At 40.8% G+C, this 23,292-nt stretch overlaps 1 protein-coding gene across 4 annotated transcripts in view; it reads left to right on the forward strand.

Annotated features, from left to right (window-relative positions):
• Positions 1 to 368: 368 nt before the first annotated feature.
• The window catches only part of larp1b (La ribonucleoprotein 1B), a 45,454-nt gene continuing 22,530 nt past the window's right edge, over positions 369 to 23,292 (forward strand). For 3 of the 4 annotated variants that reach the window (XM_060879026.1, XM_060879027.1, XM_060879029.1), the window contains exons 1-2: positions 372 to 1,024; positions 20,884 to 20,945. In XM_060879026.1, coding sequence (XP_060735009.1) covers positions 691 to 1,024; positions 20,884 to 20,945 — 396 coding nt within the window. In that variant the 5' untranslated portion in view covers positions 372 to 690. Of the gene's footprint in view, positions 1,025 to 20,883; positions 20,946 to 23,292 lie in introns of all 4 variants that reach the window. The other variant, XM_060879028.1, reaches the window with a different exon arrangement.

Consider the following 23,292-nt stretch of genomic DNA (forward strand, 5'->3'; position numbering starts at 1 on the left):
GTCAACTGATATGTATGTATGTATGTATGCATGCATGTGTGTATGTATGAATGCATGTATGTGTGTGTATGTATATATTTATGCATGTATGTATGTATGTATGCATGCATGCGTGTATGTATGAATGCATATATATGTGTATGTATGTATGCATGCATGTATGTATGTTATGCAAGTTTAGCTGGTGTGCGTGTGTACAGTGAGCATGGCGAGTGTGTTGTGCAAGTTTAGCTGATGTGTCTGTGTGTGTGTGGGTTCAGCTGATATGTAGGCCACGTCAGTTTGTCCTTACTGAGTAAACGACCGAGTCGCCGTTCCTCAGCAGTACCACCATCCGGCCGCTAGACGGCAGTGCTGAGTTCATTTCATCAGCGAATCAATGACTCGTGGCTATTCGTAGTTATTTCCTTTTAGGTGCACTGCAGACCGGCCCAAACGTCAAGTTGATCGGAAACGTGGAGAAGCAGCTAAAGTTGTTTTGGGGGTGAAGAAAATTCTTCCGTTCGCTTTGTGCTAGATTCCCAAGATGTCTTGCTGCAGAGTGAAATAATTTCGACTCGTTATTTTGGCTACACTGTGAGCTTGTTCTGACTCGAGCTGCTGTCAACTGGTGTAGAGTAAAAAACTAGAGAGTTTAACCTCAGGGACACTGGCACATAAAGCCGTGTTGGAGTGTTGTTATTGTGCAGCATGTCGGCTGAAGTGGTGAGTGAGTGTCGGCTAGGAGAAGGAGACCAAAACACCGTGGGGAAGTCTGATCTAACGAGGAGTCCCGACGAGGAGCAGCAACGAGCTCCTAAAGTCCAGTCCAAACCCACAAAACAGGGGGAGATGGACGCCAAACTGGGCGGATTGAGCAAAAACAACACGAACCGTAAGGAAAACGACCAAAATGAAGCGAGCAACAATGCAGAATTGGGTAAGAAGAGCGTGAGTGAGGCACCGCCGCCCAGAGTTAACCCCTGGACGAAGAACAACTCGTCGTGTCCTCCTAATAACTCGACAAACAACACTCAACAAACGGGTATGTTCGCCTTTTAACGTCTTCTCCAGCACTTAACACTCGTCTTATGATTGTGAATCGTGTCATGGTTTATTTACACCGTATCAGGGTTTATTTAAGACTTTTCTAGCTTTGGAAAAACCTCAAAGGCTTCGCTTTAGCCTTCATGCTATTATTATTATTAGTAGTATTATTATTATTAGCAACGGCCTGGGAAGTTAGTCGAGGCCGTATACCAAATGGCTGCATGTTCACTAGATCTGAGCACTTTGTAGCGCGTGAAGTCCTCGCGTCTGTGCACTATGTAGTTTACTATGTGATTGTCAGGAAGCCGTTTGGGACGGAGCCAAGCAAGTTGCTAAGTCGTATATCAGAGATGAAGTGTATTTGTAGCATTAAGCTGTAGTTTAACCTTCAGTCTGTTTGTTTGTGTTTAAAAAGACGTTGCGTCGTTAGGAAAGTTTGTTGTTAGGAATGTTAAAAAAACACGACACAAACTGTGTGTGTGTGTGTGTGTGTGTGTATATATATATATTAGATAATTAATTAGTTCTGTACATTCTTGTGTATATTTGGGGTTGCAATTGGTTCACATGTGAATTTGCACACATGTAGTGTTACTTTCCATATCTTATCTACTCACATGTTACAAGATCTGAGTAGATATCTAATAAGAACACTTTTTACCTATTATTTATTATTATTATTATTGTTTGTTTTTTAAATTAAGCTAAATATAATTCAGTATTTGCTGGTACATATGCAATGTTTTCATGATACCTTTTGATTATAATAATTATGGTGCATGCCCAGAGAATTCCCGGTCCTGACATTTAAAAGATCTGTTTTGGTATTTAATAAAAGTCCTCATAGACTTGTTTTTCCATCTACTTCGAATCCTGGCGCTCAATCCGTCCTGCATTATTTTCAGCCAGATGTGAGAAAAGCATAAACACACAGATACGTGCAGCTGGATGTCATAAGGAGAGACGCTAAAAGCTCTAGTAGTGTTTGCACTTACATGGAAGACTAAAGCAATGAGAAGAGGTTTAGGGCAGACTTGCTGATCAGGGCAGAATTAGAGGATCTGCCCTGTCCCCGTCCCTGTCCTCGTCCCCTCCCCCAGTTCAACGCTGCCGTCTGATCAAATTGCCCCAGTGGAACACGTGGAGTGCTGACAACTGCAACTCTGCAGTTTAAATCTAACTCTGGGGCGTCGTGGCTGAATGAAATAAAGCTTTAGGATATTAACACTGTAGCTAGAAAGTGCTGATTGAGTAGCACATACTCATGTAAAAGTTTGTTTTCAAAGCTCTTTTACTTTTTTTTTTTTATTTTTTTTTTTTTTATTTTACTGAAAGAGGTTTTGCAGGATTGTCACGTGTTTGCTCGAAAGTTAAAGTATAATAGAAAAGGTCAAGTGCAGGTCCAAACGTCTCTAGCACTTCGTTGTTTTTTATTCATGCATGAGTTTTTGAGTGTTAAAAAAACAGCTTGCTTTCATTCTTGTCTCAGTTTTCTCTCTGTTGTTAGCGCTGTAAAGTGTGTGAACATTAGGTATGTATGTTCTGTGAGAAAATAAGCTACAGGTTCTCCCCAACCAGCAATATTAATATCTCCTTACATAATTAGTCATGGCAATTTTTTATTTTTTTTTTCTGTTGATAGAAAGCCAGTTGTGAGAGCAAATTGTTCTTGATAACGTGCTCTGTGTGCACTCGCGGGTTTCGAGCGAGACCAAGCATGCAGTTGTGACTCACTCTCCCCATTCATTTCATACATTTAATACAGTCAGACTTCATTTGCTAGTAATTTAATATTCACTACACGGCAGTACATGATTTTTAGCAAGAGCTGTTCCCTTTAAATGAGGTTTCAGACATTGTTTCTCTTTTTTTTTTTCCTCCTTAGGCTCTCTGCATACTTGAGGTCATTTAGTACCACGTCCGTGCTCATTGGTTACACTGAATAAGGAGGAGTAGCGACATTCACTTCTGTGTAATTAGTTGCAGAAATGAAAACACTCGAGTTAAGTAAAATTATACGACGCACAATAACGAGATTGTTTACAGGCTCGCTTTTTCAAAGCATTTCAAATCTTTTCCCCATAAAAATATGATGTTAGATTTATTTAGAAACCGTCGTAAAAGAGAACACAGGTTTCTGGAGTTTGGTACTACTAGTACTACTAATAATAAAATAGTAATATCTGTATCCAGGATTGTTTAAGCAGGGGCTCAGATGTATTCTTAAATATTTTGATCATCAACATTAACTATCCAGCATTAACATAAATGAAAGGTTTAATATTAATAATGCACTTGTTCTAATGCATTATTGCCTCTAAGGTAACAGCTTGCACACACACATATTATATGAATTTTAATAATGTGCTGTTTTACAAAGTAAAACTTTGTAATCCTTGATGTGGGGACATTTTTTCTTCGAAACGTTTATGTAACATTTACAGAAGGAGCGCTTTGCAACAGGCAACATTTCCCAGCTCAGGAAAATCTACAGGACCGAGGAGTTCGGTACCTCAGTAAAGTGAGTGTGATTTTTGGAAGACAGACAGACAGACAGACAGACAGACAGACACACACACACACACACACACACAGCGAGAGAGAGAGAGAGAGAATTACATACAAACTGAGTGGGACAGAGACACACATCACAGCCTGAGAGAGACTGAGAGACACACACACACAGAGCGAGAGAGATACACACTCCACAGCCTGAGAGAGAGGCACACATCACAGCCTGAGAGAGACTGAGAGACACACACACACAGACAGCGAGAGAGAGGGAGATGCACGCTCCACAGCCTTAGAGAGACACACACATACATACAGAGAAAGAGAGAGAGACACACATCACAGCCTGAGAGAGAGAGAGACATACATACACACACACCACAGCCTTAGAGAGACAGAGATACACACACACACACACACAGACCCAGAGAATTACAGACACAGTGGGAGAGAGACACACATCACAGCCTCAGAGAGACTGAGAGACACACATACAGAGAAGAGAGAGAGACACACACATATACAGAGAAGAAGAGAGAGACCCACCCCACAGCCTCAGAGAGACCAAGCCACACACACGTAAATACAGACACCTACTGGGTTGGAGAGAGAGAGAGACAGAGAGACACACACAGAGAAGAAGAGAGAGAGAGAGCGAGACATACACACACACCACAGCCTTAGAGAGACCAAGACACACGCACACATACAGACACCTACTCGGAGAGAGAGACAGACAGACAGGGAGACACACAAAGAGAGAGACAAACAGAGTCTGGTGAAGGAGTGACCAACACATTTATACTGTAAGTGAGAACAGGAATAAACTCATCTCAGTGATAAACCACAACATTACATCTAATACTAAACAGTTAAAACATGTGACATGATGTTCATTAACACATTACACACTGTAAACATTGTAATTGGCATAATCACTATGGTACAGTTATACAAACCTGACTCCAGACCGCGCTTTTATGTGTTAATACACACCGGGGTGGTGTGATCCAGCACTACGTACAGAGCAGTGCTGCCACCTCGTGTGACATTCTTTGCTTATCAAACTATAACTGTGTGTGTGGTAGAACTGGGTACACTGGGTGTGGCGCAGGAATACTCGTTCACACTCATTCACACCTAGAGACAGTTTTAGCCTCATCAGTACAGCTTGTGGCATGTTTACTGAGAGAGAAAAGCCTGAGAACCCAGAGGGAACCAAAGTGGACAGACACATGGAGAACGTGTGTAACTCCACACATACAGTAACCTGAGCTGAGGATGGAGTTTCCCGTTACACCACTGTGCTGCCATATTTCTGCTTCTGCCAACAGCAAATAGTACGTACACAATTTGTGAGACATAAAAAAAAACTTTTTTTTTTTTTTTTAAAATAGGAAATGATGTCATAAGGTAAAGCATTTTTGCATAGAAAGTGGTTTTTATTTATTTATTTACTGAACAACAAATCTTCTGAACTCATGTTCACGAGGGGCTTCTTAATTATTAACTCTGTCTACAGTCGTGCTTCGTCTTTTCATCCAGCATGGCCTTGTGTTTCCATGGCGACATGATGACGAACATTAAGAAGTATTTTGCTGGTGCCCTTTAACAGCGAGCCCGGGAGTTCAGATTCCTCGGCTTCAAGTATCCAAAGCAAGCGCCCTGCATCTGCAGGTTTAGATCAGCACACAGTTATACAGCTGAAGATATTCACTGGTGGATGTGGTTTGTCTGGTGTATGTGATAATGAATCGGATCCGAACGTTCAGATAGTTATGTTTATAATTCACTACATCTGACCCCGTGCTAGCGAGTTATCTTCACTGGTCTCGCCTAACTTAACATAACAAGAAGTGATTTTTAAAATTTAAAACACATTTTTCTGAGTTAACTTGCTGTGTCTGCGTTTGTGTAAAAGTGTAATTCGATAGAATTAACTATATATTTTATTATATAATACAATTGTTGTATTGCATAATTAATTCCATTAGTTACTTAACTCGTTAACATAAGCGTCAATCGAATCGGGGGCATTAAAACAGGAGCCACACATTAACATACAGGTTTTAAGGATCTGTATGGTGAAGTATCACAAACAACCTTTTCTAATTAGACCATCAACGTTAACATCAAACATCAGCACGAAGACAAAGTCTGATCTCTGTGACGTGAGCCGGTTGGAGAATTTCTCCTGGGATGTTCTCATACACAACAGTCTCCAGAGTTTACACAAGAATGGGGTTTAAAAAAACAAAACAGAACAAACAAAAACAAAGCACGACAGTGAGTGACAGTTCTCAGAGAGAAATACAGAGTTCCTGTCCGTTTGAACCACAGTCTCTTCCTGGTCGTTCTTCTCTGATCTTTCTAATCAACGAGGTGTTTCAGCCTGCAGACTCTCACAGGATGTGTTTTTATTAGTTTTCATCATTGTGTAAACTCTAGACGCCGAGCTCTTCACCCACATCCACATGATTTTGGCTGATTGGAGGAGAACTGTATAACTGAGTGGGTGTACAGCTGTTCCTGATAATATTGGATCATTTTGTTCTACAATTATATTTTCGCTTATCTGGGTGTCTTTTCAGATGTTTCAGAAGTTATATTTGATATTTGTTTTATGGTGTTTTGTTGAACCAAGGCAGAAATAACTTTAATTTTTTTACAAAAAATAATATATATATTTTAATATTTCATCATTTGTTCATCTCTGAACACTTTATTTATTTATTTATTATTATTTTTATTTTATCATCACCAGCATGAACAGTATTTCACTATAAAGTAGGAATGTGTGGCACGGTGCCGAAGAACCTGTCCATGTTAGTTTAACACACACTGCAGAAGAAAAAGCTCGTTAAAGTTTTACGTGATTTAAGAGTAACTTGTTTACGTTAATACTACACAAATTCATCACGCTCGCTCTACACCACTAGTATTATTACAATTAGAATGAGTATTCTAGTGAAGTCTTTAATTTCAGTTTAGTGTCATCAGCGAAGTCTACCAATTTTTTACGTAAACCATACGTAATATTTTTCTTAAATCTGTTTGACCATAAATCTGGCTTCCTGTTTGTGCTTAATCACTTAATCCAACATTAAAATGCTAAATAAGAATGAATACAATTTTAAAAAATAGCACTTATTTCATCTGTAGACACCCAGATAACCAACAAAATAATTTGATCTTATTAGGTACAGCTACGTTTCATAGACGATAATTATTAACATCATTTCATGACCGCTAGTGACTTTAGACTGAGCTTTTTCTTTTATTTATATATATATTTATATACTTTACATAGGTATATTTGAGACACATTTAAATGACTGACTGTTTATATTTCTTTCTAAATATCCCAGACTTTATTTTCAAACATTGTCCAGAATGTTCACTACCTTTCAAACGGATTGTGAAAACAACAGAAAACAGCATGTCAAAGGTTAAAATTCTAGAAATGACACTATCTTGGAATCGTGGAGTTCACGACAGTCAGGCTTTATTTATCTTTGCTATTTTATACTTTGTAGAGCTGAAAACCGCAGTTATGGTTTAGGCAAAACATATTTTCTTTTTCCGTCTATTCCTTTCCTTTTTATTCCATATTTGTGCAGAACAGACTTAATATTTCTCTGTGTGCATTTTGTGTAATTACATTGAGTTTCTGTGCAGTAGTATTCCTGGGAAATGTATACATTTATAAAGCAAAAAAACTTAATTGAATAAATAATCCCAGGATTGTATTGACTTCAGCACCTCAGTGAGTCTCAACATCACATGATGCCCCTTTTCCACCGAGGCAGTTTGAGTGCTGGTTTGGAGCCTAATTTAGAACCAGTTCTTTCTTTTTTCGACAGCCAAAGCAGGACCAGGAAAAGTGGTTCTTTAGTAGCACCAAAACGTTGCTGGTCTAGACTTAACAACCGCTTGTCAGGGCCTGTGCGAGGGGCTACTGTTAGTGCATTTGATAATGTACCTTAAGTATACTGATGATTAATACACTTTTAGTTTACCGCAATATGATCAATTATCAGCACACATGATAGTAGGTAGCTACATGCTAAGGCTAACTTTTTTTCTGTGTTAATGATAAAATAACGTTATGTACTTTCTCGATTACAACCTCCGTTTATACAAATTACATGGAGCTGCACGTACACGTTGGATTCGCCGCGTTTGCATGCCAATGTAGGTGTGCAAAGCCATGAGCATTAACAGTAAAGCAACATCCACCATTGTTGATGTGTTTGTGTTTGTTGCTGGGACACGTGACGCGTATACAGTGACGTCAGACTCGGCTCTGTGATGGCTCTCTAACCGATGGAAAGGCAAACCGGTTCTTAGAAGGTTCACCAGTGGAACCAACTTCGAACCAGCTCTAGCTCTGAAACAGCACCCGGTTCTTTTTGGTGGAGAAGGGGTAATGGAATCTCTCTCCAGTGCTACAGGCTTGAGGTGTCTTTATTTTATTCATTTATTGTCTTTACACCTCAGGCTGTTTAAAACAAGGTGTTTTTTCACAATATTTCACAATACCTGCTTACCTCCTCAGGGGCTACTGTAAAGTATCCACTTGGAATTTAAAGACTATTGCATACACACCACAGAATATTATCTTTTCAGTGTGGAGTTTAATCCAGAGGCTGTTTTCTAATTTAGACACCGAATTTCCCACAGAATTCCTCTGGACGAGACTGGAGCCCGGGCGAGACGTTTCTCCGGCATTCTTTGTTTGTTTTTTGTTTTTTTAACCCACACTTTGACCATTGACCTTCTTCAGAAGTGCATGGACGGATAATTATGTGCGGACGGTTTAGACTTTACAGATGCAGACGGAAACATTAGGTAGTTTAGTTCTCAGGAATATTAAGGCCTTTGGTTGATTTTTGAGTTGATTTCCATCATCGTAAAAAAGAAATCATACAAATTTCATTAACATTCATTAATATTTACTTCAGTTGGCAGACGGCCTTTTCCAGAGCGAATTATGTTTTATCTCGCTTTATACAACTGAGCAGTTAACGGTTCAGGGTCTTGCTTAGGGGCCCATCGGTAGCAGCTTGGTGAACCTGGGGTTCGAGCACGTAACCTTCCAATCAGTAATCCAACACCTTAACCACTAGGCTATCAATTCAGTTTTATTTGCATAGTGCTTTTAACAGAGGACATCTCAAAAGCAGCTTTACAGAACATAAGAAATGTATCGCAAAATGTTTCTTACATTTTTATTACAAAAAAAAACTCCCTTAGATAGAAGAGAAGAAACCTTGACAGGAACCAGACTCAAAAGGGAACCTCATCCTCATTTGGGTGACAATGGAGGGTGTGATTATAAACTGTTCTAAACACCAGAGTGTGTTACTATGAATAATGTCTTTTCTACAGTCAGATACAGATATAGTCCCACAACTGTATATTGTTTAGGAGGTTGTTGTCCTCAGAGACCACATGGAGTTTCCATCTTCTCTTTGACTGTCTGAAATCCTCATGAAGTGGATTCCAACTGGATCTTGTACACCTCTAGATGCCTCAAGATCCTCACAGTGTCTGCTTCTTCTCACTAAAGGTCAGAAATCTTAATGACACTTGACACAACTGGTTTCTTGATGCCTCGGGGTGGGTAGAAAAAGAGAAGAAAGTGGAGAGGAACTAGAGTGTTCAAGAAGTTTTCTATGGAAGAAAAAATCTCATGGTAGGTAATGTGATCTGCAATGTTGTAATGAACTCATGAGTTCCTCAGGAGCTCTTGGTTGTTTAATTCCACTCGACTATAAACAGTTGTAGAAAGGAAATTATTTACATTGACATTATTTCCTGTCCAGTGTCACCCAAATGAGGATGAGGTTCTCTTCTGAGTCTGGTTCCTCTCAAGGTTTCTCCATGATCATCAGGGAGATTTTCCTCACCACCATCACCTCAGACTTGATCATTAGTGATTGATGTTAGAGATAAATGCTAACTTAACTATAAACCTTCCTATACATTTTTATTCTGTTATTAAATCAAATTGTGGTAACATCTCCTTGACGTTTCAAGGAGTTTGAATCTGTGTTCATTTCTGCGATCGCACAATTGTGAAATCCTAAGTGTTTAAAAACATGCCTGATATCTCTATATAAACTGCTCCACATTTCTGCATGAACGTTTTTTTTTTTTTAATCAGTGAGCGGATGACCGTATCGTCCACCATTATGTGTAATTATAACTATTCTCGTATCACAGAATTTGGTTGTTTATTCACTGTAAATGAAAATGATAGCAAGATAATAACTGATGCTTTGAAGTGAAAGTGTGTGTTTGAGGTTGATGCTGAGAATCAGGAAATGCTCGGCCATATACGCTTTTGTCCCCTTTCAAGTAATCAAGTAAATCAAATTTATCAGACTCCGTCTTTCATATTTTTACTCTACACTTTTAACACAAAAGTGCTGTCTTGGGGGCACGGTGGCTTAGTGGTTAGCACGTTCGCCTCACACCTCCAGGGTTGGGGGTTCGAAAGGAGTTTGCATGTTCTCCCCGTGCCTCGGGGGTTTCCTCCGGGTACTCCAGTTTCCTCCCCTGGTCCAAAGACATGCATGGTAGGTTGATTGGCATCTCTGGAATATTGTCCGTAGTGTGTGATTGTGTGAGTGAATGAGAGTGTGTGTGTGTGTGTGTGTGTGTGTGTGTGTGTGCCCTGCGATGGGTTGGCACTCCGTCCAGGGTGTATCCTGCCTTGATGCCCGATGACGCCTGAGATAGGCACAGGCTCCCCGTGACCCGAGGTAGTTCGGATAAGCGGTAGAAAATGTGTGAGAGAGTGAGAAGTGCTGTCTTATTGCTAACCCAGTGCCTACTTCTAACTAAACAAAACTTAAAATATTTTAGATTATGTTCTCTCATATTTCTACCGAGCTGTAAATGCCTGCAATTCACACTTAATCTTCTTGTACACATCACCCACAGACCAACAGCTTCAATTTTGGATTTTGTTTCCTCTTTCTCTCTGTGCAGTGAACAGAATTGTCATGAAAATATAAAAGTCGAACCATTCGAACCCAGAATGAGTTTATGTTTCATGGACAAACAGACCGTGGTGGTGTTTGTTTTTTGCTCGTCCAAAACGCTGCTTCTCAGCGTCTCACTGTTGATTAGTCAGTGGAGGACGTTTTCCTGTATGAGTTTAACAAATTTTGTGTGTCATTGTTTTTTTTTTTTGCCTACCAGACAAATAGCCAGCACTTTCGTCCCTGTTTGTTGTATGTGTGTATTTAACAACACACACACAAAAAAAAAACTTTCAACAGTGTTTTAGGCTCATGATATCTTAAGTCTGGTATCCTCATGAACCAGAGTTAATGTATTCAATGGTAGAGACTTAAAAGCACTTTTGTACGTCGCTCTGGATAAGGGGGTCTGCTAAATCCTGAAAAAAGTAAATGTAAATAGCATCTTCACCCAGATGAAGAAAATAAACATTACTTTTTTTTATGTGCACCTCAGGGCTGAATACACCTCAGTGCTGTATTTTTAGTGGGAATTCAATTCAATTCAACTCAACTTACAAAGCTTTACATGCGTATAGAAACGGAATAAAACTTTCATGTTTAAAATGAAGTAACTATTTATTATTTATTTAACGAGGACCACGCGGGTTTGTGGGAATGCTGACGAAACTCTCCTGCTAGGACGGCGGACACAAGAAGTTACCTCACATCATCTCAGCAGATTTTTTTTTTTTTTTTGCGGCACGAGGACAGAACTTTCCTGAACGGTCGCAAACCCGAGACTGAGCAGCTTTCTGGAGCTTCCACTAGCCCTGACTAATAAATGTGTACAGTATATGCACATGCTGGTATCACAGTAATCTTCAGCGTTAACTGTCAGACTGTGACAAAAGCTGTAACTGGGAACAGCTCACAGCAAATAAGTCAAATTATTCTTTTAAAGCAGTGTGGAAAAAGCCTGAGGTGAGGTTAATTACTACATCACTTACTGAAACAGTGCGAGCTTGTAAAATGATTAAAAGTTAGCTCCACATGCATGTGTGTACAGGTTAGGATCACCTCATTAACTTAAATGTAGCAGTAGCAAAGGAAAAATTGTGCAATCATAAAATTGTGAAATCCCCAAAAAAATAAAGATAATGTTCCTGTAATATGGAATGACAGTTTTGTCTGCCTTCCTGTCTAACAGACAGACAGACAGACAGACAGACAGACAGACAAGGTCTTTAGGAGAGACTTTTTTTTCTTCTCTGTGTCACTGAAATCACTTCTGGCTTACGTCATCTGTGTGAGAATCCCGTATGTGTAGAAGCCCGGGGAAACCCATATACAGTATACTGGAGCAAGTTTGACATTTTGTGTCATTTATTTTATCTTGCTGTATGAAACCTTAAATGTATATAAAGATGTTACTAAGGATAAATGAAGCCTGGAATGAAAATAGATGTCTCTTGTGTCTCGCTGCAGAGAGTTTGTCGCTAACAGCTGTAAACGTAAATCAAACAAGTGATTTAAACCCTGCTGTAAAAGTGCTGGATTTCCTTTGTGGTTCAACAAGTAGAAGATGTTTGTGTAATAAAAATTCATTAAGGAATGAATTAAAAACTTTTGTGTATTTAATATCCCGATTCGACTCACTGCAAAAAATTATTCAAGGATCGATATATTTATTTTTTTTTATTAGATTTTTATACTTAATTTTTTATTTTACTTGAGTTTTTTATCTGTGTTACTACAATAAATAATGAATTTATTTTTAAATGGTTGAAAGATCTTTCTTTAATTTGTTTTACGTTAAATTTCTTTTTAATGAGTTAAACATAATCATGCCGTTTTTACTTGCTGAGTTTAGTTGAACTCGAACAGTAGAATTTCTTCCTAATTTATGATCCGTGACTTTTTTTTTTTTTTTTTTCTTTTCAGCGTAAGGGAATATTTTCCTCTATAAATGATTTGTTTTGAGTCATTTGGCAGCGTTCAGTGTTTGCTGTTTACTGTGCAGTGTTCATGGCCAGCGCTCGCTTCTTTTTTTCACTAGATTATATTGTTACAGAAAGCGTAGTCGTTGGTACATTTTGGTAATCCTGGGTGTTACCTTGTTTTTGTTTTCTCAGATGATTCGCCTGACAGTGGTGTCGTTGTCAAAGCTGTTTAAAAATGCATGTGCACTTGCCTCAAAGCTAGAAAAGAGTTTACATCCATGATCTCGGCTCACTTTGACAGTGAGTGGGTGTAGTTATTCTTGTTTTGGCAGCTTGCAGCGAATGCACGTTGTCAGTACGTCTATCTCATGTGGCGACGTTACACCCTGTGTGGCTAGCAAGTGCTTAGAGTCTTATCAACAGACACATCCTCACCAAAGTGATAAATGACCTCTGACACTCCCAGGGATGGGTGACTTTGCCTGTTGAACACGAACACACACACACACACACACACACACACACACACACACACACACAGAAAGGGTTTTTTTCTAGGCAGAACTGGTTTTGTAGTGTGTGTGTGTTTTTTCTAGAGGGGGGTAATGTCTATGAGAGCTTCAGAGTCTATGATTGCTTAAGGCGAGTGTTTCCTGGCTTGCTCTCTTCCTACCCACAGAGCATTTTCACAAATCTGTCATAACAATAGCACCATGCTTCAAGGTTTTTCTAAAAAGTCGACAGCCTTATTAGCAATACAACATTCTCTGTCTTGAAATCCTTTAACATTCCTGTAGTGGCAGCCATGCTAAGAATGGCATGGTGCTGTTTTTTCCCCCCCTTTTTTTCTTACACAAAGCAGCTGATTAGTTGTCATCTGTACAGTAACAAGAGCGAGGCAGGATTGTCAGTGTTGGGCTTAATGCTTTAAACGACGCTGCAAATACCACTGGGGCCCCCTTTCATTGTAATGGCGGCTGTCAGTCCACGTTTTGTGCAAAACGTTAAAAGCCCTGCATGGTGTTGTTCTGGGTTAATGTTTAACTGGCGTGGAGGTTTGACCTTGTGTTGCAGGTGCATGTACAGAACATTTTTTTTATCTGCCAGCAGCCACGTGTTGATAATCGGCCATGCCACATGGTAGTAGTGTGGAAAGAGTAATGAGGAGGGGGTCAGTGTAGTGGAGAGTAATGAGGAGGGAGTCAGTGTAGTGGAGAGTAATGAGGAGGGGGTTGGTGAGGAGGGAGTAATGTGGAGGGGGTTGGTGAGGAGGGAGTAATGTGGAGGGGGTTGGTGCGGAGGGAGTAATGAGGAGGGGGTTGGTGAGGAGGGAGTAATGAGGAGGGGGTTGGTGAGGAGGGAGTAATGAGGAGGGGGTTGGTGAGGAGGGAGTAATGAGGAGGGGGTTGGTGAGGAGGGAGTAATGAGGAGGGGGTTGGTGAGGAGGGAGTAATGAGGAGGGAGTAATGAGGAGGGGGTTGGTGCGGAGGGAGTAATGAGGAGGGGGTTGGTGCGGAGGGAGTAATGAGGGGGGTTGGTGCGGAGGGAGTAATGAGGAGGGGGTTGGTGAGGAGGGAGTAATGAGGAGGGGGTTGGTGAGGAGGGAGTAATGAGGAGGGGGTTGGTGCGGAGGGAGTAATGTGGAGGGGGTTGGTGCGGAGGGAGTAATGTGGAGGGGGTTGGTGAGGAGGGAGTAATGTGGAGGGGGGTCGGTGAGGAGGGAGTAATGTGGAGGGGGGTCGGTGAGGAGGGAGTAATGTGGAGGGGGGTCGGTGAGGAGGGAGTAATGTGGAGGGGGGTCGGTGAGGAGGGAGTAATGTGGAGGGGGGTCGGTGAGGAGGGAGTAATGTGGAGGGGGGTCGGTGAGGAGGGAGTAATGTGGAGGGGGGTCGGTGAGGAGGGAGTAATGTGGAGGGGGGTCGGTGAGGAGGGAGTAATGTGGAGGGGGGTCGGTGAGGAGGGAGTAATGTGGAGGGGGGTCGGTGAGGAGGGAGTAATGTGGAGGGGGGTCGGTGAGGAGGGAGTAATGTGGAGGGGGGTCGGTGAGGAGGGAGTAATGTGGAGGGGGGTCGGTGAGGAGGGAGTAATGTGGAGGGGGGTCGGTGAGGAGGGAGTAATGTGGAGGGGGGTCGGTGAGGAGGGAGTAATGTGGAGGGGGGTCGGTGAGGAGGGAGTAATGTGGAGGGGGGTCGGTGAGGAGGGAGTAATGTGGAGGGGGGTCGGTGAGGAGGGAGTAATGTGGAGGGGGGTCGGTGAGGAGGGAGTAATGTGGAGGGGGGTCGGTGAGGAGGGAGTAATGTGGAGGGGGGTCGGTGAGGAGGGAGTAATGTGGAGGGGGGTCGGTGAGGAGGGAGTAATGTGGAGGGGGGTCGGTGAGGAGGGAGTAATGTGGAGGGGGGTCGGTGTGGAGGGAGTAATGTGGAGGGGGTTGGTGAGGAGGGAGTAATGTGGAGGGGGTTGGTGAGGAGGGAGTAATGTGGAGGGGGTTGGTGAGGAGGGAGTAATGTGGAGGGGGTTGGTGAGGAGGGAGTAATGTGGAGGGGGTTGGTGAGGAGGGAGTAATGTGGAGGGGGGTCGGTGTGGAGGGGGGTTGGTGAGGAGGGTGTTAGTGTGGATGGGGGTTAGTGTGGAGGGGGGTCGGTCAACGTAACGGCAAGGAAGACCATCCCTCCCACCGATGACCAGGTACTCTATCTATCCATGGCTGACGTGAGGAGAACTCTATGCAGAGTTAACTCACGGATGTCTATACTGCGGATGTCTATACTGACATCTTCAACATTTCCCTGAGCAGCGCCGTTGTTCCTACGTGCATCAAGACAACCACCATTGTCCCCGTCTCAAAGAAGTCTACAGTGTCCTGCCTCAATGACTATCATCCCGTCGCACTCACACCCATCGTTATGAAGTGCTTCGAGAAGCTCGTCATGAGGCACATCAAGACCCAATTGCCACCCTCACCGGACCCCCTACAGTTCACATATCTTCCAAACCGCTCCACGGACGATTCCATTGCCTCCCTCTGCAACTGGATCCTAGACTTCCTGACTGGGAGACCTCAGTCAGTCCGGATCGGGAACAGCATCTCCAACACCACCACACTGAGCACTGGAGTCCCACAGGGCTGCATGCTCAGTCCACTGATGTTCACTCTGCTGACTCACGACTGCGCAGCAATGCACAGATCGAACCATATTATCAAGTTTGCCGATGACACGACCGTGGTGCGGTCATCAGCAAGAACGACGAGTCAGCATACAGAGAGGAGGTGCAACAGCTAATTGCAAGGTGTAGAGCCAACAACCTTTTTCTGAATGTTGACAAAACCAAAGAGATGGTTGTTGACTTCCGGAGAGCACAGAGCGACCACTCTCCTTTGAACATCGACAAATCATCTGTAGAGATCGTCAGGAGCACCAAATTTCTTGGTGTTCATCTTGCAGAGAACTTCATCTGGTTACTCAACACCAGCTCCATCACCAAGGGAGCCCAGCAGCGTCTCTACTTTTTATGCAGGCTGAGGAAAGCACATCTCTCTCCTCCCATCCTGACTTCGTTCTACAGAGTGACCATTGCAAGCATTCTGAGCAGCTGCATCACTGTCTGGTTGGGAAATTGCAACATCTCGGACCGCAAGATCCTGCAGCGGATAGTGAGGACAGATGAGAAAATCACTGGAGTCTCTCTTCCCTCTATCATGGACACTTGCACCATACGCTGCATCTGCAAAGCCAACAGCATTGTGGATGACCCCACACACTCCTCACGCACACTCTTCACCCTCCTGACGTATGGAAAAACGTACCGAAGCAAGGTTTCTTCACACAAGCCATCAGACTCCTTAATAACTGAACTGTACAGAGCACAACACACACGCACATCAACTGTATGGACTGCACAGACCTACACTAAATACACACACTTCCAATATATATCTATCAGTCTGTTTACATGCTGTTTTTTGCACACTTTTTTTGCTATTTGCACATTCTGTCTGACATTTCAGTTGATTGATTGCTGTTTTGCACAACCCTGTATAATATCTCAAGTAACTGCTGCTATAAAACTGTGTTCATGCCAGTATTTCTGCACACGTAATATTGTCTGAACATACAGTATTTACACTGGTCGGTGCTGTTTCTGTTTATTGTCTTGTAATTTTTTGTTTATTTGTCTTTTGTCCTGCACTGTCTTGTTTGTCTTGTCTTGCACTGTTTGCACCAGGTTGCACTTTAGGTGGCTAGGACTTACTTACTTAAGTCCTTAGCTCTGTCTTTGTTTTATGTAGCACTGTGGTCCTGGAGAAACGTTGTCTCATTTCACTGTGTACTGCATCAGCTATATATGGTTTAAATGACAATAAAAGCTTCTTGACTTGACAGTGTGGAGGTGTGTAGTGAGGAGGGGGGTCGGTGTGGAGGGCATAGTGAACAGGGGGTCTGTGTGGAGGGTTTAGTGAGGGGGGGTCAGTGTGGAGGGTGTAGTGAGGAGGGGGCTGGTGTGGAGGGGGGTCGGTGTGGAAGGCGTAGTGAGGTCGGGGGCTGGTGTGTGGGGGTCAGTGCGAGGGGAGTACGCATTGTTAATTGTCAGTTCATTGAATGACTTTTTTTATTTCTGTTTATATATTTATTTATTAAACCTAGGGCAAGTGAACAGTCACCTCATTTTATTTGACTATTTTGTTCTAGGGCACTGCTGTGCGAATTTCCCATCGTATCTGCCAGTTTTGCAATTTGCTGGTTAAAGGTTGAACTTTGGCCGTATATCTGTAGATGCAACTCCATCTGTATAGTGATCCAGACAGCCATATCTCTATTCAGATTTAAACCTAAAGTGGGCCTTGGTTTCTTTCTTTATTTCACTCTTCCTTTCTTTCAGTCTTTCATAGAAATGTGCATGGCATTATGACTTTTTTTCTGCCTTTTAATTTTTTCTTTAGTTGGTTCTACTTCCAAAAATTCCTGACCAGTCTGTTACTAAGGAACAATGTTGACTGAATGCTTTAAATGCATTGTTCAATTTCACAGTAATATTTGCGGCCTGTTTTTGTTCTGTGTGCTTCATGTTTGACCGCTATTCCAAAAAAATAAAAAGATTTCTATCTGATCATTGTACGTAATGGTTTCATACTGTTACAACCCAAGTCTAATGTTAAATGGCAAAGTGTTTTTATGTTTGAATTTAAAACATTTGCCCATTGCTTTGTACAGTAATGGTGTAACAGTTATGGAGCTTAAAAACCTTTCCACTTTCTAATATGGTAATTAGATGTTTATTAATAAAATTACTAAATTAGATAGGAGATGCAGTGCTGCCTCACTTTATTCTCAACTCCACTAATCCTCTGGCAAAATGGCATTCCAGGATGATTGTGTTTTCCCTCCTACGCCCTTCTACTATCTGTCAGGTGAGACATCAGGGTGGGTCTAAAGCATGCTAAAGCCTGATTTTAAACTCCAATCCAAACAAGATGCTAATCTTTCCACACAGAGTGTAGGAAGGACACTTTGGAATACACCTTTGACGGGTCACCGGTGCTTCACAAGACACTTCATATGGCACTACACACATTCACATTTAGGGGTGATTTATCATAGTGAAAACACCTATCGTTTATGTTTTTGGGATACAGATGAACGCCAGAGTTTTCTTAAGGAAGCTCACCTGGAACCTGTGAAGCTCTACCCAGACATTAACTCTGTAGTAAGTTCAAGCTTAGACATGTGGATTTATAAGGCAGTAAAATTGTTAGTTAAATTATAACACATTAAATTTAACAAGCTGTTAAATTATACCACATTTAATGCTGTAACAAAAAAAATAATAGGAAAATAATCCATGCTAGCTTTTGTGTTAGCACACAGAAGTGGATTATATGCCGGCCGGGAAGTGCAAAACAAATCCGAAAACCAATTAACAAATCCGAAAACAAATTAACAAATTAACAAATCCCAAAACAAATTAAAGATATACAGGTGAATGAAAGGTGTCTCGTCCGATGATGGTGTTTCCATTCACAAACTATACCAACCTCTTCCGGGTTGTCTGACTTGTTAATTTGTTTTCGGATTTGTTAATGTGTTTTCGGATTTGTTAATGTGTTTTGCACTTCTCGGCCACTGTAGGATTATTTTCCTAACACAATATGTCCTATAGGATAGATAGGATTTTTACCAACAATAATAATGTTTTGTTAATAAATAAATGATGTTATAACCATTTATATTTACAATGTTGGAACAACTGCAAAACAGCTTGCATTATTATAGCCATTAACAGCTGCATCACCAGTCTCTTTAAAAAATAATAATAATAATAATAATAATAATTCTGTTAAATTTCATGTTACCAAAAAAAAAAAACGTGCAAAACCAAGTCTTCACAACACTTGAAAATTTCCTGCCTGTTAATAAACACTGACACGGGAGACTCTTTCCAAATAAAATACCATATCAATGACCTATACATTGCTTCAAGTATTCATCTGTGCTCTGGGTGTAACATGACGATAAATAAATGCTGAGCTATTACTAGTGTCAGTGTATAATCACGTGTGTATACATAAACGTTAACATCTGAGCTGAAATTCAGTGCAATTAATTTCCGAGTCTTTATTTGAATTGTAAATTGCTACTGCTGTTCAGTTTATTACATTACAGGGGCTACTTTGTGTAATCCCTAGTTATGTATCGAGAATTTTTCTGCTTGTTATTGCATTTTCATTGGTCTGGTTTTCTATAAACTAAAAACAATTAAACAATCAGTGACTGAATTGCTGTCAATTGGTTTCATTTTGCTGGTGCATGGCTAATAAACATACAGAAATATAAACATATACAGTAATCATATATATATTATAAACACACACACACACACACACACACACATATATATATATGTGTGTGTATATATATATATGTATAAATTTAAAAAAAAAAAAAAAAAAAAAAAGATCAGTCAAGATACGTTACACGTTATCAGAATTGTTGCCCAATACTGATATTGTGCAAGGTTGATATTTACAAATTAATTCTCCATATATCTCCATACATTGTTAAAAGATTTTGTTCTGTGCCCATTCAGGCCAGACGTTTGTTGTTGATAAGTCATAGTGTTCCTTCTTATCGAAAACTGCCAAAGGCAAGCCAATCTTTAAGCATTACACCAGTTTGTAATATACTATAAGGGATATCCCCATCTTGGTGTGAAGCAATATAATCTCAGGCTACATGCTATTTGCATAAAGCATGTATTCTATTTTTGTTTATATCATGCAACTCTACTACATACATAGGGGCTCGAACAAAGTGACCACCACATCATTTCAGTCCATCTTGGTACTAATAGCCAGGCAAAAAAAATTCCTCCTCCTCCTTCTTCTGTCACTGTAGTAAGGTCCTTAATCAAAATTGAGTGACGTGACATACAGCTACGTATGGTGACCCATACTCAGAATTCGTTCTCTGCATTTAACCCATCCTAAGTGCGCGCACACACACAGCGTGAACACACACCCGGAGCAGTGGGCAGCCATTTATGCAGTGGCGCCCGGGGAGGAGTTGGGGGGGTTCGGTGCCTTGCTCAAGGGCACCTCAGTCGTGGCCAGCCTGAGACTCGAACACACAACCTTAGGGTTAGGAGTCAAACTCGCTAACCATTACGCCACGACTTCCCCATAATCAAATAACCTTCTCAGTGTTATTGCTTAATCCTTTCAAGTCCCCAAAACTGAACACCCTGAATTAGTATTTTGTACAATGTTATTGTAAGATGTCTCTTTTTTTTTTAGTATCACACCAAAGCAAAAGTCTGTGAAAACAAGAATAATTAGAGGCTATCCTATATTTACAGTCTACAGTCTACACAGTGTCTCAATGCCAAGTGATGCAATCCATGATGGCTGCAAATGAGCACAGTTACACAAGAATATTTGTACATATCTTAGTTATGGAACTACAGACTTGTGTAAGAATCAGTTTTGACCGTTGTACTAGTCATATCCTTAGTGATCTTAAACGAGTCTTGAGTATAGAATATAGAATTTGAATGTGAAATAGAGAAACTAATATCAACCTGTTGACTTGAGTATTCACATGATCCAAGCCTGCCCTATATTTAATGTTATTTCACAAGGTCAGTGAAAGCTTCTAGGTCTATGGTCATAGCTTATCAAACCAGTTAAGTATCTGAGTTTAAACAGTGCAATAAGCCACTAAGTTTTATTTATTCTTCAATCAAGCACCTGGTTTTGGTTCTTCACATATTTGTCATGGGTTTTCTTCTTGATTAGTGTCTCTTTCCAAGAATTCCTAAACTACTCTCAATTTGAACTGTATTGTACACATTGTACATTTGTTGTATGTACACATACCGCCATGGGTCTCAACATTTTAACTTTTTTTTTTTTTTTTTTTGCTTTTTGTCAACAGAATCCCAGAACTCTGCCAAAGTGGTACGTGCCAACAAGCCCAGATCCAGGAAGTCTAGTAAGGTAGGTGATGAACTGGAGCAATGCTGAGAATATAGTTTAAATGAGAAATGATTAATTGTTGTATTAATTTGACAGCTTTGAGATGTTGCATGGTATTAAAGTCTGTATTAAAAAGATAAATTAAAATCTAGGTTTTACCCCAGTGCAGTTTTTGCCTTTAATGCCACTGTCACCAGTTAAACTGTATTTCTCACCTCCAGTGAAGTTCCTGCCCTCAAAATTACTCTCACCAATCAAGCTGTAGTTCCCACCCCTGCACATTTCCTACGTCCCAAACTACTAGTGCCAATCAAGCTGTACTTGCCCCATGGCGATTCAGCCGCTCAAACCAGTGCTGTCCATCCACCTGTAGTTCCTAACTCCATTTCACCCCCTGCCCCCAAAACACCCATGCACCTATACAGATTAGCTGTACATTTTACATTTATGGGATTTAGCAGACACCCTTATCCAGAGTGACTTACATTTTTCTATTTCAATTTATACAACTGAACAATTGAAGGCTAAGGGCCTTGCTCAGGGGCCCAGCAGTGGCGGGTTGATGGACCTGGCATTCGAACTCATGACCCTCCGATCAGTAAGCCAACGCTTTAACCACTAGGCTACCACATACCCCATATTTCATACACCAGCACATTTCCTGTCTCCAAAACAAGTCACCAGTTGATCTGTAGTCCTCAATGCCCGTCACCAGTCAAACTGTAGTTCCCTCCCCAATGCAGTTCTTGCTCAAACCTGCCAAAATTCACTGCTACCAACCAATCTGTAGTTTTCACCACAATGCAGGTTCCCCATCACCAATCAAACTGCAGTTAGCACCCCAATGCCGTTCCTGCTCTTAAAAACCACCGCTACCAAACAAATCTGTAGTTCTATGCACAATACACTTCCTTTTTCCCAAACCGATGTCACCAATCAAACTGTAGTTCCAGCCTCCAAACAATCTATACTGTCAGTGATTACTCTAGTGTACATGCCCAATTCTACTTAGTTAAATCCACCTCCTCATCACTTATCCATCAGCACATGCAACTAAGGCCGTGGAGCTGCATGTTCAGACAGTGCTGTTGTGTGAAAATCTAGGCTAATCGTAGTGGTTAAAGAATTACAGTACATAGACTGGATGGAATGTTCACCACATATTTTTATCTAAACAATGTTTAAGTTTGCTAGATTTTTGCTCTTGCTGTGACCGATGACGTGTTTAATGTCTCCGTCCATGGCTTACTGTGGTGTGTTCTGTGTTGTGGTGTTTTTGCGGTATGATGTAGAGGGGAGGTGGGACTGCTGTTGTGGTTATGATACCTGGTCTGGAGTTTGTGTGTTTGTGTGTAGGTGTGTGTTTGTGTCTGTGTGAGTTTGGGTACACTGACTTCTGTGTGGGTGTTTTTTTTTCCTATTTCTTTCTTGTTTTTTTTTTTGCACCAAGTGTCAACATTAAAGTTTAATGTTTTCTGTGTTATTGGAGCTATTTGAGAACTGTTGAGGGAAAAAATTCAGTCTTTATTCTAGTTTGTTTTTCAGCTGCACAGTTTCAAAGACATGCGTCAATATAAATTACTGGGATGTTTCAATGGCACTTTATATCAGTGCTTGAAATAAAAGCATGACTTATGTTTTGCCTAAGGTAGAAATGCTGATACTTTAGACTGTGTATGGCATGAAAAAAAAAAGCTGTTTGCAATGACGCGAAGAGAGATGCAGCTTATCCAGCTCCTGTCCATTAGTGCAAAGACAGACAAACATTTGTGACGCTGAAAGGTCATGCAGAGAGGAAAAACAGCGGATTTGATAAACGTCTGAATCTAAAAATACGGTTAAGTACATTTTGAACATTGTATAGTAGTCAATGTCTGAATTACGATCCATTCTTTTTAGGGGTCCAAGCATTTTACACTGAAACATTTTGTTTTTTTCTGGATTTTTTTTTTTCTTCTAGCATTGATTTTTATCTTTTCTTTTATTTATCTTTTCTTTTTTTCTGCTCTTTCTCTTTTCAACTTATCATCTTTTTATCAGAATTTATGCAAAAAAAAGTGCATATACTTCTTGGAGAACATTTTGACACACAAACTGGCTTTTTTTTTTTTAAGCTGTCATTTTCTTGGTTCATTGCCTTTTGCAGGGTGAAAGTCTTTAGAACTGTGTATTTGTGCCTTATAATATTTAAGCAAATATACATAATAAGCAAACATTCATTTTAATGAATACTTTTGGGCTTTTTTTTGTTTGGAATTACTAAGTGTGTGGACTTGGGTTGTTTTGCTTTTGTACAGGAGCTTGACTTTAGTTAAGTCTATGAATGTCTAGTAAAGTGTTTTGTTAGTCAAAAGCATGCTGCAAGTAG

The sequence above is a fragment of the Tachysurus vachellii genome, chromosome 10, assembly GCF_030014155.1.
Source record: "Tachysurus vachellii isolate PV-2020 chromosome 10, HZAU_Pvac_v1, whole genome shotgun sequence".
Taxonomy (NCBI): Eukaryota; Metazoa; Chordata; class Actinopteri; order Siluriformes; family Bagridae; genus Tachysurus; species Tachysurus vachellii.